The sequence below is a fragment of the Cynoglossus semilaevis genome, chromosome 9, assembly GCF_000523025.1.
Source record: "Cynoglossus semilaevis isolate Cse_v1.0 chromosome 9, Cse_v1.0, whole genome shotgun sequence".
NCBI lineage: Eukaryota > Metazoa > Chordata > Actinopteri > Pleuronectiformes > Cynoglossidae > Cynoglossus > Cynoglossus semilaevis.
The window spans coordinates 18389038-18406449 of record NC_024315.1 but is presented as its reverse complement, the minus strand read 5'-3'; the positions used below and the strand labels follow the sequence as shown (position 1 = coordinate 18406449).

The following is a 17412-nucleotide window of genomic DNA, read 5'->3' as shown; positions in this document are numbered from 1 at the left end:
GCGGATGAAAATGGATGGATGGATTATTATACCAAATGTTTAAATTGACTCGCTAGCTCTCTTGGGACTTTTTTTCTGGCAACTTTGAGGACAATAGTTCTCATTAGTTTGATTGACTTGACTGAACCTGCCGCTCCTTCACTGCCTCTGTCTGCAGCTGTTAAAAAAAAAAAAGGTACATAATCCGTGCTAAAAATAGTGCTGGCTCCTCTTTTCTTTTGCCTTTCAAATCTATTCATTCCATCTCGGTGAGGCTTTACAGGATTTTGCATGTTTTTGCAAATATGCTTAATGCACACGCACACGGTCCTGTCGTTCAATGTTGTGTTGTTTTTTATTCCGAACCGCAGCCTTCACATTTGATTATTGTGTTTGACAGGATACAGTTTTGGACCTTAGTGGGCAATGGAGCGACAGACAGTCACGTAAGGTCACATTGACGGTATATACAAATCCTGGAATAAGATACTAAAATAATAGTGAGTCACTATTATAACAGCCACATACTGTGTATATAAAATAACCAGAGTTCATTAATTACAGAGATGTTGAATACTTAAAGCAACAATTTTTGGAATTACTATGAAAAAAAAACAAAAACGTTCCCTTAAAGCCTATATCATAGATATTGCAAAAATCAAACATAGTATCAGTGCAGTAAAAAAAAATATTCCCATCAAAGGGAAATAGAAGTAATAGTGTAATCCCTGGGTGTCAAACTCATTTTGGTTCAGGAGCCAAATACAACCAAATTAAACACAATTAACTAGAAATAACAATAATAAGTCCATGTTTTCCCCCTTTGTTTTCGTGCAAGAAATATAAGCACATTAGAAATGATTTATTATTATTATATACTTATATCTAATGAAATATAATTTTACATAAAATGTCCTAAACAGTATTTGTTTATTTTCAAATTTGAACACCCTGGCGGGTCGGTTTTGGCCCGCGAGCCGTATGTTTGACATTTTGATAATCGACCATCAAAATCAGTCCAGTTTTTATCAACAATGTTGTGATAGTTTTGGTAGAATCGGAACTCTGACCCACACCTGACCCTTGCCCTGATTGCACACAAAGGAAAAAGGACCAACACCACAGATGTAGTTGGATAGGCAAACAGGTGAAAGTTAAGATCCAGCCCTGAAGGAAATGGAGAAGAAGGAATTTCCTCGCATTAAAACTGATCAAAGTCAAACAAAGTCGAAAGCCTGGTTTCAGATGAAATGAAAACATCTGCCGCCAGCAGTGAGCTAAAAATAAAGACATTTCTGTTCCAACTTGCTACAGCAGAGATAATTTATCACGCTTTAACTGCGTGTCGATTAAGGCTTCCTGGAGTATTTAAGAGAAATAGATCTGTTTCATTTGTGAACCTACATAGGAGTAAGGTTGCGGTAAAAACTAAAGACATAGGACAAAAGTCCTAGGTGAAAACGTAATCATATTAATTTTTTGGGAATGCAATAAATAGCATGTAAAATAACGCATTAACAAATGCATTTTAACCACGTAAGGAAGGGAGCTTTGGATAAACTGTGAGGTGTGCTTTGAGGTAAAATTGGGAATTTTTTGTATGGACTTTGGTGTAGAAGTGTGTGGGTAATTTGACCAGGATCCTTTGAGAAACAACACAATCAAATACGCAGCTTAGTTGGCAAAAGAAATTGCAATCAGATATCACAGAGTCACACTAGGTGTGCCACCGTGCCCTGGTAAGAAGGTGTTTACATACAGAGAAAGATCATTTTAGGAATAAGCAATAAAAAAAAAAAAACATTAAATGCTGGTACTGGAAGTGCAGCTGAATCTATCAATAATAAAAACCCTATGAATCTTGGTACTCTACACCAGGGGGCCATATCATCAATTCGGTTCTCCTTGAAAGGCAGGTTATAACAGTAAGCCTGTATAGATGGATTGTGTATTAATACATTTTTTTGCAACTTTATTTTTTATTATTTTTTTAATATAGTTAGAAATATTGTACATTGTTCTGTATAATAATAATTATAATAAAAAAAATCAAGAAACTTGTATAATAATAATTATAATAAAAAAAAATCTGGTTAAGAAACTCAATTACCATATTTTCTGGACTATAAGTTGCATGCAAGTCGCATGAGCCAAAAGATGAAAAAAAAGTGCAACTTACAGGAGTTGCAAATACTGGTACACCAGCCTAAAGTTCCCTCTAGCAGCTGTCAGTGTGAAAACAACAATTGTGAAACTATATATTTTAATATATCAGTCGCACTTGAGTGACTCAAACCCAGCCACAGGATGAACAATTGTGCGACTTATAGTCCGGAAAATACGTAAAAACACTTTTTAAGCACCTGACGGCCACATTTGGCCCACGGGCCTTGAGTTTGACATACGTGCTACTCTAAACGACTGGTACTGAAAAACGGATTGTTAAATGAGACATGTCTGCTTACCAGGTTGACCTCTATCATCTTCTCCCAGTTCTTTTCATTGTTGATGCCGGCGTTGTTGATCACGATGTCCAGGTGACCAAACTTGTCCACAGTTTTCTGAAAGGCATCTGAAGAACAAAAAAAAAAGTGATGCCCTTACAAATGGTAGTTATATAGTGTAGGTTTACACACACAAACACACACACTTTCTTCTTGCAATTGTGCAAATTTTGATTTGTCAGAATTTATAAAAATTCAAATAAATTGTGCTTAAGTGTACATTTCTGTAAAAAAAAATTTCTATTTATTTCACCTTTTTATTTATTGTTATATTTATTATTAAAATGTGGGACACAACAGTGGTATTAATGAATGACAAAAAAGTACACCATAAAAAAGTCCAAGTAACATCTCTAGCTAAGTTCATCTGAGTAGGTCATAAAGCTGCAGTTCCTGAACTACTCCAATGGCACACGTTTCGTACAGTAGATGGTGCTGTTGTTGCTGCCCCACACACACATTCACAGCTGTTGCTTCACAACTCGTTTAACTTTTTAGTTTAGCTATTTTGTTTTCTTTTTGCTGAACATAGGGCAATAAAATGACAAGATGCTGTAATTTCCCCACTGTGGCACAATAATAAAATGATTCAAAGTGACATTTATTGGCTTTGGATGAACTAACCCTGCTTCGGTAAGCACTGTGTTAAAGGCTCATGACCCACTCTGGGCTGTCATTGTGCATCTTTGTTGACGACGCTCATAAATTCTTCACCAATCGTGGGACAAAGACAGTTGTATAAATCAAAGAATATGACTCCTGTACAAGAAGTGAACTCCCCAAAACACTTTATGGAACTTGTGTTTGTATGTGTGTGTGTATATATGTGTGTGTGTGTTTTCTTCCCCCTGCCTTCTAAACAGTGAGGCCAGGTGCCGTTGAGTGTATCACTTGTCTTGATTCCCTATTTACACTGGCTACATTCACTACAGACGTGTTGTTAACAGACAGATGAGACAGTTGGGAAGCGAGACTCCGGGGTAGAGCATCATGTTCGCCGAGAATGGAATCGCATGGTTGAATCTTTGGAATCTCTAAATTACATTTAGGCCAAAGACGGCGACGCAACTACGAAGAAGTGACTGCGCAGTGAAACCTGAGGTGGCAGAACCTGCATGTGTCATCAAGTGTTGCATTCCACCCCTGGAAAACCAACAATTACAAACAAACAAACAACTCTGCACACACGCTTGTGTCTTAGCACACACACATAGACACTTACAGCGTCCAAACAGCAGTGTTTGCTGAGCTGCTTACTCAGTATTTCTGAGGTAGCAGCAGCAGCAGCAGCAGCAGCAAACTACATTCCACAGCCATTAGCCTGCAGGCACCTAAACCTGTCTGTCACACGATGAAACCTTGTTACTCTGTATCTCACTCTCACTCACACTACAAATCAGTCTTTGTGTCCCAACTCTACCCGTTTCATGGCTGGTGAACCTCAGGTATAGAACTTGTCAACGTGACTTTAAAGTAAAGGAGAATCAATGAAGTGAAAAATTGCAAATTCTTCAACTGAGATGAACTAACTAACTTCTAATCAAAAAAAGTTCCAGTTCCTAAATTCCCCCTTTGCTCTATAGGTTTTCATACTTGTTCCCGCAATGTAAATATAGTTAGATTCCTTCCTTCTATTTCTTATTGCTGCAAAGAAAGTGCTGAGTTCATGGTTGTGTTCGATCTTATTTTGTTCTTGCAAAAAAATCCCAAAGCTCCGGTCCGGGGGCCAGCGCCAGTCCGTAGGTCAATGGGCACCGGGCCCCAGTGGGACACAGTGGAAAAAAATGTACTTCAGTTTTACTATGGCACATTATAACTGCAGTAATGACTCATACTGGGTGAACAGTCCATGGTACAAAAAAGGTTGGTGACCGCTGCTATAGTGTACGTACACAATTCCTGGCAATGTTCAAGGTTCCTACCAGTTGGTCCTATCAAACATTTACTAATGTACCCATCAATGTACTACACTTTTCATTAATGATCCTACTGTGTAAATGGAAAACAAAACCCCTCAGGCACTTCCATTTACAGTAAGAGCACAGGTGTATTACTGTATATACTGAAGCTGCGGTTTGGATACAAAGCTGTCACCTGTGTCTGTTTGCTTGCTGTGTGAACCTGCCGATCCTCCGTCTGCAGCTGTTAAAAAAAAAACAAAAACAAAACTAATTCCTGCTAAAAATAGTTCTTGCTGCACTGCCTTTTTTTTCCCCCCCAATCGTCTCGTTTCCTTTCCTCCATTCATCACGAGCAGACCTGACATGAGTCTGAACAGGCAGCGTGCACGTCCAGCCTTCTCTAATCACGCACTTGACACTCGTCAGGTCGTTCATCACTGTGCACCACGGGGCGTCAGTGACTGTTATGTTACGCTACAGTCTGGACGGCCGCCAAGAACCCCCCCCCAGACGCTGGTGTTGAAAGCTGCGTGTGTCAGTCATCGTGATGTCCCTGGTGTGATGCTGCGTGTGTGTGTGTGTCGTGAAGCCATGTTTTTTTACAGACCTGCAGGCAGCACGGTGAGAACAGCGCCGCACAAATAGTCATCTGATGACGTCGCTGTGCTGACAACGATGACGTCACTCACGGAAAACCTATTTTTTCGGAATCTAAATCTCACCTCTCAGCGCGGCTCCGTCTCTAACATCGCACTGAATGAAGGCCAGGTTTCCTTCGCCGAATTCTTTGTCCAGCTCAGTCTTACTGCCCTCGCCGCTGTCCTTGTTCATGTCGACCACAGTCACCTAAAGGAGTAAAAACACACACAGATTGCCTTCTTTGAAACACTATTTTCCATTAGGTTATCATGTCATATATTCAAAGTGAAAATTATTTCTGTCTCCCAGCTTTTTATTTCCATTTTGTTTGTTTTTTTAAATTTCCAACCGAGTTTGACAACACAGTGATAAACAAACACACCTGTATAACTCAACCTTTTTTAACACACAATGCATTTACAAGATAAGGCTGTAGCATTTGTTCGATTATAAGTTCTGTGATTGTTAATTAATCTAGATCAAACAGGCAGGGGGCGGGGTTAAATATGCTGAAAAGAGTAGAAAAGAATGAGAATGAGTTGAAAACTCTCAGGTATTTGAAGTGTCAATTATGGGCACAAAGAAAACACCGAGGAATGTGACAGAACCAGACTGTAAACTGATAAAAAAAAAAACTCAAGTGACACCTGAGAACAGTTGGATTGAGATTAAAAGAAGAAGAAAACTGAATTTAGTGTCCAACAAATCCAAATACACAAACATAATTAAGAACTAGTAATAATAATGGTTTATTTTTTTATATAGCTAAATGTTGGTTTAGAAATAGCTTGCGTATTTAGATAGTGAAAGTGAATTATTTGTCATTGTGACACGGCACACCCCTGCACACAACCAAATGTGACCTCTGGTATTAACCCATCACCAAAGTCAACAGTGGGCAGCTTTAACCGGGCTCTTAAAGCTGCCCACTGGAGCAGTGTGTGGGGACGGTGCCATGCTCAGAGGCAACTTGGCAGAACCAAGTCCGCTTCCTTAACCATTAAGCCACTACTGCCGCATATATGTATGTGAGTCTATGTATTTATATGTATAAATATATAATATTTATTAATATAGAAAAATGGAAATGTATCTAGTCAAATTATTTCAGATGCTTTGTGTTTGTGAAGACAGAATTCTGCAGAACAATGAGTGACGCATTTGTTTGTGGTTTGACAACTATGGTCAGTAGCAAAAAAGGAACACACGCACATACACACACACACACACACACACCGAAACATTATGACATAGATGGGGCTGAGAGCTGTGTCTCAATTTATTTGGAACCTCACAGTGTGAGAAGGAAGCAAACATTTCTGACTTTCTTCTCTCGTCTCCATAAATAAGAAACACAGAACCCTTAATAGCAGAACAAACGGACTGGTTAGCTTTTAATAAGTTTGTGGTGCAGGTGATTATGAAGACAGCGCTCTAATCTAATCCAATCTAACCTAACCTAATCTAATCTAATCATATATCCAACATATGCTTTGTCTTTGTGTCCTAGGTGCCTAAACTTTCCAAATACAGACGGATATTAATCACTCAAATGTGTCAAGTCAAGAGTTTTACCATCTTACTGTTGTCAAGTGTCGAGCGCTGTAACCTTTCGTGATACAGAATTGTAAAAAAACAAAACAAACATCGAATCCTTCACTAAACTTAAATGAGAACCTGTGAAAATGAGTAAAGTAGAGACCTAGATGAAGGATATGTAGAGAAACAGGTTTGAGGTTTTCATTAACAATCTTAATTTTTTTTCTTCTTTAATTTATCTTAAAACCAAACGACTTAGCCTCTCACACACACACCTTCCACATGGACTCACGTCACTGTCTGTCCCACCTACTAATTTCTTCTAATGACGTGGAGACATCATCTGGCATTTGTCCTCCCTAGTTTACTGCACAACATAAAACGCCTTCGTCCTTAGTATACATAAACAGTGGCAGGTAGTGACTCTGTTTGATGTGAAAATTCCAATAATAAAAAAGGTTTGTCTTCTTGTTTATGTTCTCAAAAGTAAAACAGCAGCATCTGCAGCACTTTGGTTATATATGACACTGCCAACCTGAACCTTTAACATATGAGAAAAGGAAAACACGAGCAGCTGCCATAAAGTCTATTGTCGTAAAGGTCTGACACTCCCTAAAGATTAACAATAGAAAATGTTCTGTTGTTGCAGTTTTATATATACATATATATACATATATATACACATATAATATATATATATATATATATATATATATGTAACATTGGTGAATTAGTGTGACGTATGTGCATCTCTGCAGTGTGTCTAGCAAAGAGGAAGTACATGCAGAAATGCCTTTACAGTTACTCGTCTGAGCGTCATAGATAACCCAACAACAACTGATATCAGCGAAGGGTTTAAAGGTGGCACATGTGATGTGCATGCATCAGTACTGCAGGCATGGACGAGATATTGATGTATAAAAGTACCATTGCTTCTGAGGCTACTTGGAAAAAAAAAAATGTGATTACTATTTATTCAAGTTACAAATATCGTAACTCCAGGTTAAGAAACTCAGCAACGTGGACGTTTTTATAAGGCAATTAAAGTGCCACAAAAAATGACCTGGCAAACAACATTTGGCCCACGGGCCGTGAGTTTGACGCGTGTCTTAGTAGAAGGACTTTATGGACTTCTCTGGACAAGTTCTTCAACTAACACTCAATGATTTTGAATTATTTCCAACCACTGCCTACCGCTACATGTACAGGGTTAGTCAAAATGTTCTAAGACACATTTTTATCAATTTAAAAGACCGACTGATTTTAATAACTACAGCCCGCTGAGACACGTCTCTCCCACTTCTACACGTGTTGAGCGGTGTTACGTTTTTTTTTTTGTTTTCAAACATTACATCTTGGAACTTTTTGACTCATGTATTTGTACTGCTTAACTGTCCAAGTATCTACTGCATCTAGGGGTTTGAACACCTGTCAAATGCAGTAACAGACCGAACAGGAGTGAACAATGCGAGTCTCCTCACCTCCACCAAAGCGAAACCGCAGCAGCTGCAGTCGCACAACAGCGACAGGCCGTGCAGCTGTTGTGTGACTGACAGTCAAGTCGGTCCGGTTTATGTTTCACATTGTCACTATGAAACTGTGTCAACTTGTAAAAGGGATGCACACTTTAAAAACAAAGGAGGAAGAAGGGAGAGTCAAACCACTACACGGTCGCTTGTGGAGCCGAGACTGTGCACAAACGTCCGGTGGTTCACTGACCTTGGCTGAGTTCTGCAGCAGGGTCCGAACCACCGCTCTCCCGATGCCCTGGGCCCCCCCGGTCACCAGAGCCACCTTCCCATTCACAGCCATGATCCCAGCAGCAGCAGCAACAGCAGCAGCAGCAGCAGCAGCAGCAGACCTTCAGTACTGTCTTCTTGTTCTTCCTTCGGTCGTCACTCTTTCTCTTATTTTGTGAATGTCTCCTTCTCTCTGTAGTTTGTCCACAAATCTGCTCTCTCAAACACAAACACAGGATTTCTCACCCCTCACTGTGTTTTCTCTCTTTTTACATGGACTTATTTCCCTCCCTCCTCCCTCTCTCTCTCTCTCTCTCTCTTGCTCTCTCTCAGAGCTTATCTGTCTACACAAACATTGCATGCATGTGCCTGGGAAAGAGAGAGAGAGAGAGAGAGAGAGAGAGAGAGAGGGAGAGAGAGAGACGGAGACAGAAAGAAATCAAAGGTTAAGTAAACTGTGAGGTTTAATAATTACAGGCTTCATCGAGCTTGTTATACCTGCCCTCATGTCTCCACCCTCTTCCTCGACACCTACTACTCATTCATCACAGCTCAAACACACACACACACACACACACACACACACACGTGCACACCCAGAGACACGCACTCACACTCATCTGACTTTTCTAAACACATCTGACTCTCGACTGAGTCAAAGTCTTAAAGGCGTGTGTTGTGTAGGATAACAAGGTCTTGGACATTTGCAGGCTTTCAAGCTCTCCTTCACTCACCACAACCTTGTGTCAACGTAATGACGCGACTGTGATTACACAACACACGCAAACACACACCATTGTTTAGCTCTAGTTTACACCAGACGTCAGGTCTCTGCTTGTTGATTTTCTTTTTCTTACTGAAGAGAAACAAACAACAGCTGTTTTGTGCTGACACTCAAATGCAAAACACAATTAGGAGGTTAGAAAATATGTCCAGAGTACCAAAATTAGAAGATATGAAAATATAGACTATAATTGTGGTTCCGTAGTGTAGCAGCTAGCACAGGTGTAGAAAAAAAAAAAATCTTTTTATCAGTCATTTTAAAAAATGAATTATTAGACATTTCAGGTGACCCAATTCGAATTCAAGGCGAGCCCACGTGGGGTCTCGACCCCAAGGTTGAAAAACACTAAACAAATCCAAAACAACCTATTTATAAAACATTCTTTTCATTTTTAAATATTAAACAGTGAAAAAGAAAATACCTTTTATTTGAAAATAAATAAATGTTTTTAGAGCAGTTTGCAACAATAAATCATTTCAAAAAAGTATAAAAAATGAATTAATGACCAAAAAAAAAAAAGAAAGTAGAAATATGCATCACAATTAATGTACTTCCTACCGTGACTTCACTCAAAAATAAAAGAAATACCAACATCACTCCAGAGTACCTGCAGGACTGAGTCTCTTTTTTTTTTGTTATTTTATTCAACTGACTAAAGTCCTATGTGTGTTTTCTGACTAAATCCACAAAAAACTCTACTGACTAAAGTCCTATGTGTGTTTTCTAACTAAATCCACAAAAAACTCTTCTATCACAGGGTCAAAGGTTCTGGAACTGAATTCCACTGGAATACAATTTCCGTTTATGGGAAATAAGGTGATTGACACAGTTTAAATCTGCTGTTTAAATGGGCTTTTCACCAGTGGGAAACTAAAATAACAAGGTTTTCCTGGATGACCAGGCTGTGATTTACACACACACACAGACTTTCCATGTGGAAAGCTAATCTTCAGGAGGGATTCTTTACGGTGCTTTAGAGTAAAGAGGAGATGCTGAAAGTGTTTATGTCCAGGATGTAGCAGCAGGAGATTTCCAACTCACAGTCACATGCGCCTGTCACCAGTCTAGGAGAGAGAGATCTGAACATCCAAACAAAGAGCTAACAAGACACGGATTCCAACCCGTAAGTTCTAGCCTTTCTCCTACTCTTCCTCAACTGCTTCATACTTCGTGTTAGGTAAGGGGGTGACGGCCCTGACTGGGCTCTAGAGATTATTCCTGAATGTAGGAAGGAAGTAAGATAAGAGGACAGGGGAAGGAAGGGAGGAGGGAAGTTGAGATGTTTCTGAAGCTAAATGTGAGATTCTGCAATTGGCTTAGCGTGGTATGTTTTTTTTTTTTTTTAAGATTCTGTGTGAAACTGATTATGTTTGTTTAAGATTGTATTCACTGTAAAATAAAAACAGAGTGGCTTTGAAAGACTGGTCAAGCTGGAAATTCCTCCAGCTGCTACAGCACAGAAGGACTAAAGTCAGAAGTCTTGAGTCTTCTAATGATTTAAATCAGGCACAGCACACTACGGCCCGGGGTCCTAATGCGGCCCATTTGGCTTCTTAATCTGGGCCGCCAAATATTATTACATTATCATTTGACTTTTCCCTGCAATTTTCGCATTTCCCCCAATAGATGGCATAGAGAAGGCTAAAAGCATCTTAACATTTTAGCCTTTACGCATGGCTTTTACATTTATCATTTATCTTAGTGCACATGAATGATCCATCTATCTGCTCATGACCCTGCATCCATGTCAAATTTTAGGACCTATTGTGGCCCCGGAGCCAAAAAGTTTGTTAGTACACTTGGATATGGGTTAGCATGCTTACCTTACGTAAATAATGTCCACGCTGTGTGTACATGTTCTTCCAGGGTGCAAGAGTTTTTCTCCAGGAACGCCTGCCTTCTCTCAAAGTCCAAAACCATGCCGCATTAGGTTAAAAGGAGACTAAATTGGACTTGTCCGATGACTGTGGGATTGGCTCCATCTCCCTCTAATTAGTTTCAGGTGCAGACTTTTCTTGTACAGCCTGTCCTGGTTTAGGTAGGTGTGTCAACAAAGCGAGTTACGCTCTCCTCTCCTGCAGTGCAATGTCTTGTTCCCTTCCAACCAATCACGACGTTGCCTCAAAAAAGTCACGTGACGAATAAATTCCAAGCTGGAAATGACCTGAGGAGAGAACATGGGGAAATAAGGGGTTAAACAAATGTTATCTGTTCAGCAGCTGCAGTTCTGGAAAACGTCTAATGAGATCTTATGCAGACTTGACATCATCACTGCCACTATGAATATGCCCAATCAGTAGTTGATTTTGTCCATGTCACTCTGTCGGTCCAATGAAAAAAAAAACAAAAACTGAGTTGACCAGGACTTTGTTTCAGCTGCTTTGGCTCCAGCGTTCACATTATTTTCAACTTAGTCCAAAGACTCTCCTCAGGACATGTCTGGACCGCGGTACGAGTTTCTCACTGTATACAGGTAAACAACAAAGCTAACAAAACACATCAGTGTCAGGATGAAGACACACAACAGACCCTGGCCTGCGCAGATCTGCAGAAGCAAAGTGAAAACAACTGCAAAAGTCTGACTTTGTAGTAAAAGACTGCAGTCATGTGCAAGAGCAGACATTTGTTTTCTCATCTTTGTCATTTTTACTGCATTACAACATCAAATAAAAACCGCACAGATTAAAGTCTCTGCGTGTGTTTGTTCCGGATTTAATTAGGTTTAACATGATAAAATAAATGACGTAAGAACCAGTGTGAGGAAATTTAATCCAGGCCTGTCAAACGTGCACTTTCTCAATTCCCACACGCAATTACGAGTACGCTAAAAGGAAACAAGCTAACGTTCAACTCAAATAAAAATGTATCCCTGAAGTAGCTAATGGCCGAACACATGGGCAAAAAAAAAACTGGCCGTTATATAAAAAACATCCCTTGATATAAAATGCAATTAAGTATATTCTAGTTGTTTTTCTTGAGAGATTCATTTTATTCTTTTGTTAAATTATGGAATTTGCTTTTCCTTTTTTTTCACTGGAGCTGTTATTATTATTTGGATTGACATTATTATTGGTATGATAAAAAAAAAATATTAGCACTTGCAGCTGCCTGTTCTGTGGAGGTGTAGCCAAACGAAAACTACGTTTTTTTTTGTAGACCTAAGGCAGGAAGGGGAAATAGAAACATCTTGAAATACAGTATGGAAATACAGTTAAAATCCAAAGATGGAAACGGAGGTGTAAATAACTGGAGCAGAAACCAGTGCAATCAAGGAAGGCACCGAGTTTAACCCAGCGAGCGAACATCCCCTCAGGAAACGGTGAGTTGTTAAAACACACATATATGGTCTTTAAAGAGCGCCGACTGCAGTCACATGACCAACAGAACTGTGCGTTAGATATGGTCTTTAAAGAGCGCCGACTGCACACTGTCACATGACCAACAGAACTGTGCGTTCTCCAAACAAACCCTGTTTGTCTGAACTGTCAGAGCAGATTGATGGACTGCATTGTGCTCCGTAATGACTTCGTAATGACTGAGGAAATTGTTGACGACCGAAACAGCGGGGAGTCTGACGTACACATGTGCAGATCGACAGCCTCTGGTCACCTCATATACACACACACACATAGTCTTCTCTATACATGTGGACCTACAGAGGCCTGGAGACCCATGAACTTCACATTAGTGAGAAGGTTGTGAGACACTGAACACAATTTCTCCACCAAAAAAAAGCAAAAAAAAAACCCCATTATTTCTCAAATGTCATAAAGCAACAATACCTTGGCTGGTGCTGCATGAAAAATTACAGCCGTCGCATCTGATCTGGACCTGGTTCTAGCAGAGGCGTCACTGTGAAACAAATAAGAAACCAAAGTTGAGCAATAGTGAAGAACAGTTCAGGTTCTTTATAACTCACAACAAGAAAGTGAATTACAGCTCTTTTTCATTTCTAGGCCAACATTAAAGCTGCACGGTGATTTAAGAAGAAAATTACTTGTTATAACAAGCATTGCCAAAAAAAAAAAAAAAAATTGGCCAAAAAAAAAAAAAAATAAATAAAAAATAAAATAAAATGTACCATACTCTGACCTAGTAGTAATATTTATTCTGTGCTCTCCATTGGTCCACATCAAACCCGTAATTTCTTTACATGATGAATGCTCCTTTTCTTACATGATTAGAAAAAAACAACAACAACAAATCACTTTTGGCTTTTACCTTCATCAGTGAAACAAACACGTGTGTAAAAAAAAAAATAAACAGCAACGATAAGAATACCAGGAGCAACAATAGAGGTAGGAAATGCAATTTTATAACATCAAAAATATGATTATGGAAGTAAATGCACAGTGATTTATTCTGAAAAATATGACTTGCATGTATTACTTTTAACATCATGAACACAGAGAATATTGAAATTATTTCACTTCAGACTTTTTTTTATTATAATGACTCCTTTAATAAGGTCAGTGTGCATGTGGGTGGGAGACAGCAGTATAATAAACCACAGGGGGCACATTTTTCAGATCGTTTTTTTCAGAGATGGCTGAATCTGTGACGGACATTTACATGTTGTGTGTAAGTTGTTTGTCTTTTATCAATTTCCGGGCTACAATTTTCAAAATTAAGCCTACTGCTAGCTTTCTAATTTTTTTTTTGTGCGACTGTTAGTTAACTGTAAACTATCCTTTAACCATTTTTGGTATAACTATTTTTTAGTTTTTTTTTCAATCAATCATTTAGAGATTGTTCTATAATTTTCTATTCATCTATTTTTATTCAAATCTTTTTGTTTCTAATTTTAAAATGAAAAGGGGATTTTGTAATGGATTGAAATTTTTTGGCTGTTCTATAATTTTCTATTCATCTATTTGTATTCAAATCATTTTGTTTCTAATTTTAAAATGTAAAGGGGATTTTGTAATGATTTTTTGGATAATTTAATTTAATTTAACTCCTACAAAACTTGATCCTTTAATATGTTAGACTAATTCCTCTGGAATAATATTAACCAAATACAAGCAAAACACCATGTAAGAAAACATAAAACTGTCAAAAAAAAAAAAAAAAAATCTTTGCAACAACAATCCAAACAAAAATAAAGCAGTTTTAGAGATAATTTGCCGTTGGGCAAAAACAATGGCTCCATTCATTGTTAGATTTTGGAGCATCAATTGATTTACTTGTTCCTCCAACGGTCACTTTGATCAAGGTCCAACAATTTCCAACAACTTGTGACTGAATGTGACACCAAAAAATTCACAATTGACGTAAACCCTGACGTCAGACATGGTCAGAGCCTTTCAATGAGACTGAATCCACTTCATTGACAAAGAAAACTTTAAATGTTGACCTACTGTGATTTGATATAAGATAAAAGGTTATCTCGATAACAATCTTCATTCAGCATTGTAAATGAAAAATCAAATAGACATGACTCCCTCACAGTCTCATTGCAGAACACAGCAATGATGACACGAGATACTGAACTGACCTTTTATTCAGTTTGGCTGAGTCTCAATTCAAGGCGACTGTTTCTATAAACTGTCTGAATATTTTCTCTTGTCATAGCGTGCTGGATTGTGGACATGCCCCCTGCAGCTCAACATCTACCAGGGCTCCCTGAAAAATATTCACCGACGTTCGACATTTATTGAAAAGAATGAAAATCATTTTCTGTCCCACACATCTGACAAACAATTAGCAGTCGCCTGATTTTCAGTCGTCCGCGGCCCACGAGTCCATGTAGTCCACAGACCAACAAGACTAAGCGTTGTTTTGTTTTTTAAATTTACATGTAGTCCACAGACCAACAAGACTAACCGTTGTTTTGTTTTTTAAATTTATTTATTTAACAGTTGGGTTTTTTTTTTTTTTTAATTTCCAAACACAAGACTGTTTCACAACATTGGGACTTCCCGATAGCTTCCAAATGTTAGGATAAAATCAAGGATAAGAGGAAGAAAGAGGTGAAGGTAAGGAAGCATCCATATCAAATTAACCAAAAAGGTGTGTGCGTCTGCGAGACCCAGGCAACGTTTTACATGTGAGACCAATAGTTCAGCACAACGGACCAATGGGAGGTCCCTTTGATTTCATGGACGCCCAATGCACATTGTCTGTCTGGGGCAACTATGTGGCCGTCTGAGTTGTCCCCGTTTGTCACTGAAGCCCATATGGACATGATGGCTTGGACTTAAAAAACTTTAAGCTCTTCCTCTCCTTTACTGCTTATGAAAATCTTCATGCCGCAGTATCTTGTAAAGGACCCAGTAAAATATATTGAAGAAGAGAAAAGCCAGAGGGAATCCTGCCCTCGACACAGTGTCAATCTTTTTTGCCCTGTCGATGAACAGCTTTCTCATCTCCTCTGTGCTTTTACTACTACTACTACCACCTCCACCTCCAGCTCCACCTGCTGCCGCTCCAGGTGGATTCTGGGTAGCATTTGCAGGACCTCCTGGTGTGCTGAGGATAGAGACTAGATTATTGGTGCTGGTCTTGAAATCCTTGCTGTTGCAAGGGGTGGAGGCCGCAGCATTTGCAGCTTTTGAGGTCAGTCTGCTCTCATGTACTTCCCCTTCCTGTTTTAGAGAAAGGGGAGGACGGGGGTTTGGGGAGGGGGCGTGAGACAAATCAGATAAAAGGGGAGAGGGCACTTATTATTTTCTAACAGCATTTTCCAGATAAAACTAGCTGTGAAAAGACTGCTGGTAGGGAAATTATTATATATATATAAATATATATTAGTGTAATGTATGTGTACATATTTACACATAAATAAACACACATTGTAATAGCCTTATTTGCTGTGACATAATATATAACAACCCAGCCATGTATTACTAAACAGGCATTACCTAATTAGTGTTCAAATGACTGGAACCATTAAAGCTAAGACGTATTACCGGAAATACTATTTTACTGCACAACACCAGGATCCCAAAGACAGTGTAAAATGTTTTAAAAGTTCTTCATTGGCCTTCACAGTCAATGGTTTGAGAACACCAGGACAATGAGTGAGTCGTGAAGTAACAAACATCTACAGATCAGTTCTGGTTCATGCAAACTGATCAGGCACGGCATTAGGAAAAAATAGCAGGTGCCAAAAAACACAACACAAACACAACGAATGCAGTGCGCTGTTACCCTGTGGCTGATGCTGGTGTAGATGTTGGTCATAGATCCGTACAGAGGCTCTGTCTGCCTGAGTCCGTTGTTGGCGTTAACGCGATGCAGCGAATCAGCGAGCACGCTGGGATCAACAGCACTTCCGCTGTTCTACCCGATGACAGCATGCACATCACAAAAAAAAAAAACAAACAAAAAAAAAGACCAAAAGCAACCAAAAGTAAGGGTCGATAAATAAATATAAATAATATAAATAACGAAATAATGAAAATAACGTGGTGGTAAGGGAACGTCAAGCATTCACCAAGAAGAAGAGAAGATGTTATGTTGAGGGAATGGAGGTTCTGAGCACTGAGGTACACTGAAAGACTAGCACGGTGAGTTCAACTTTTACCGGCAGCCTGTCTGTTGACGTTAATTACTGAATGATGGCCTCAGTTCACAGAAACACTTATCATGCATAGGAAGACACTCATCAATGCTGTGTCATGCATTACCACAGGAAATGAACCGCGAAATGCATCGTCACTGATGAGGACAAATCAACTGTCGTGTACAGGCTGTTGTGCTTGTACGCTGCAATTGCAGCAAACACCTTTTTCTGAAAACCCATTGGAGCACTTTGAATGTCAATTGTCGTGCATTTCAAATGGTGAAATGCATTTCAAACCATATTTCTCTGGCTACTCAATAGAAAGAAATCTTTGATATTTGCTGTATTCACAATTTGTATACAATATACAAGTGAATATCCCTCATGCGATTAAATACGTGGTTTTCTTCTCCCTTTAAAGACCAGTGCACATCTGTAGTTGCCAAATGCCACCACTAGATGGAGACAGCCAGCCATGTGGCTCTCTGAGAGCAAACAGACTGCGTTAAGATGACATCATCTGACCTGAGCGCTGGTCGGTGCACGTGCGTATTTATTTTTTTAATATTGTATCAAAAGGTACGACTATCCCTGTAATGACATATATAGGGAGATGACAGGACATGTAAAGAGAATTTAGATTGAATTTCATGGTCAGATAAGAGTTAATGTAGAGAAAGGGGTGAGATTAGGTGATGAACTTTGTGGCCTGGAAAGAGGAAAACATTGTCCTCATCGTCTTCCCTGAATTTTTTGAGGACAAGGGGATATACATACATACATGTGCTTACACCTGGTTTTATACAGTTTTGAAAATCAA

General features: G+C 39.1%; 2 protein-coding genes across 6 annotated transcripts in view; both read right to left on the bottom strand.

The window, feature by feature from the left end:
• hpgd (15-hydroxyprostaglandin dehydrogenase) overlaps positions 1-8568 on the bottom strand; it is a 37293-nt gene extending 28725 nt beyond the window's left edge. Inside the window, exons 1-3 of one of the 2 annotated variants that reach the window (XM_008317769.3) lie at positions 8282-8568; positions 5107-5230; positions 2445-2551 (exon numbers count right to left, since the gene is read on the bottom strand). In XM_008317769.3, the coding sequence (XP_008315991.1) occupies positions 2445-2551; positions 5107-5230; positions 8282-8374 (324 nt within the window). In that variant the 5' untranslated portion in view covers positions 8375-8568. Of the gene's footprint in view, positions 1-2444; positions 2552-4577; positions 5065-5106; positions 5231-8281 lie in introns of those variants that run through there. The other variant, XM_025058563.1, reaches the window with a different exon arrangement.
• Positions 8569-9805: 1237 nt separating this feature from the next.
• Positions 9806-17412, bottom strand: part of glra3 (glycine receptor, alpha 3) — a 27172-nt gene continuing 19565 nt past the window's right edge. The window contains exons 9-10 of one of the 4 annotated variants that reach the window (XR_001760620.2): positions 12868-12937; positions 9806-11249 (exon numbers count right to left, since the gene is read on the bottom strand). Coding sequence is in view for 3 of the 4 variants with exons in the window: in XM_008317765.3 (XP_008315987.1) it covers positions 15313-15672; positions 16238-16369 (492 nt within the window). In the remaining variant the exon portion in view is untranslated. Of the gene's footprint in view, positions 11250-12494; positions 12938-14901; positions 15673-16237; positions 16370-17412 lie in introns of those variants that run through there. The other 3 variants (XM_008317765.3, XM_025058804.1, XM_008317767.3) reach the window with 3 other exon arrangements.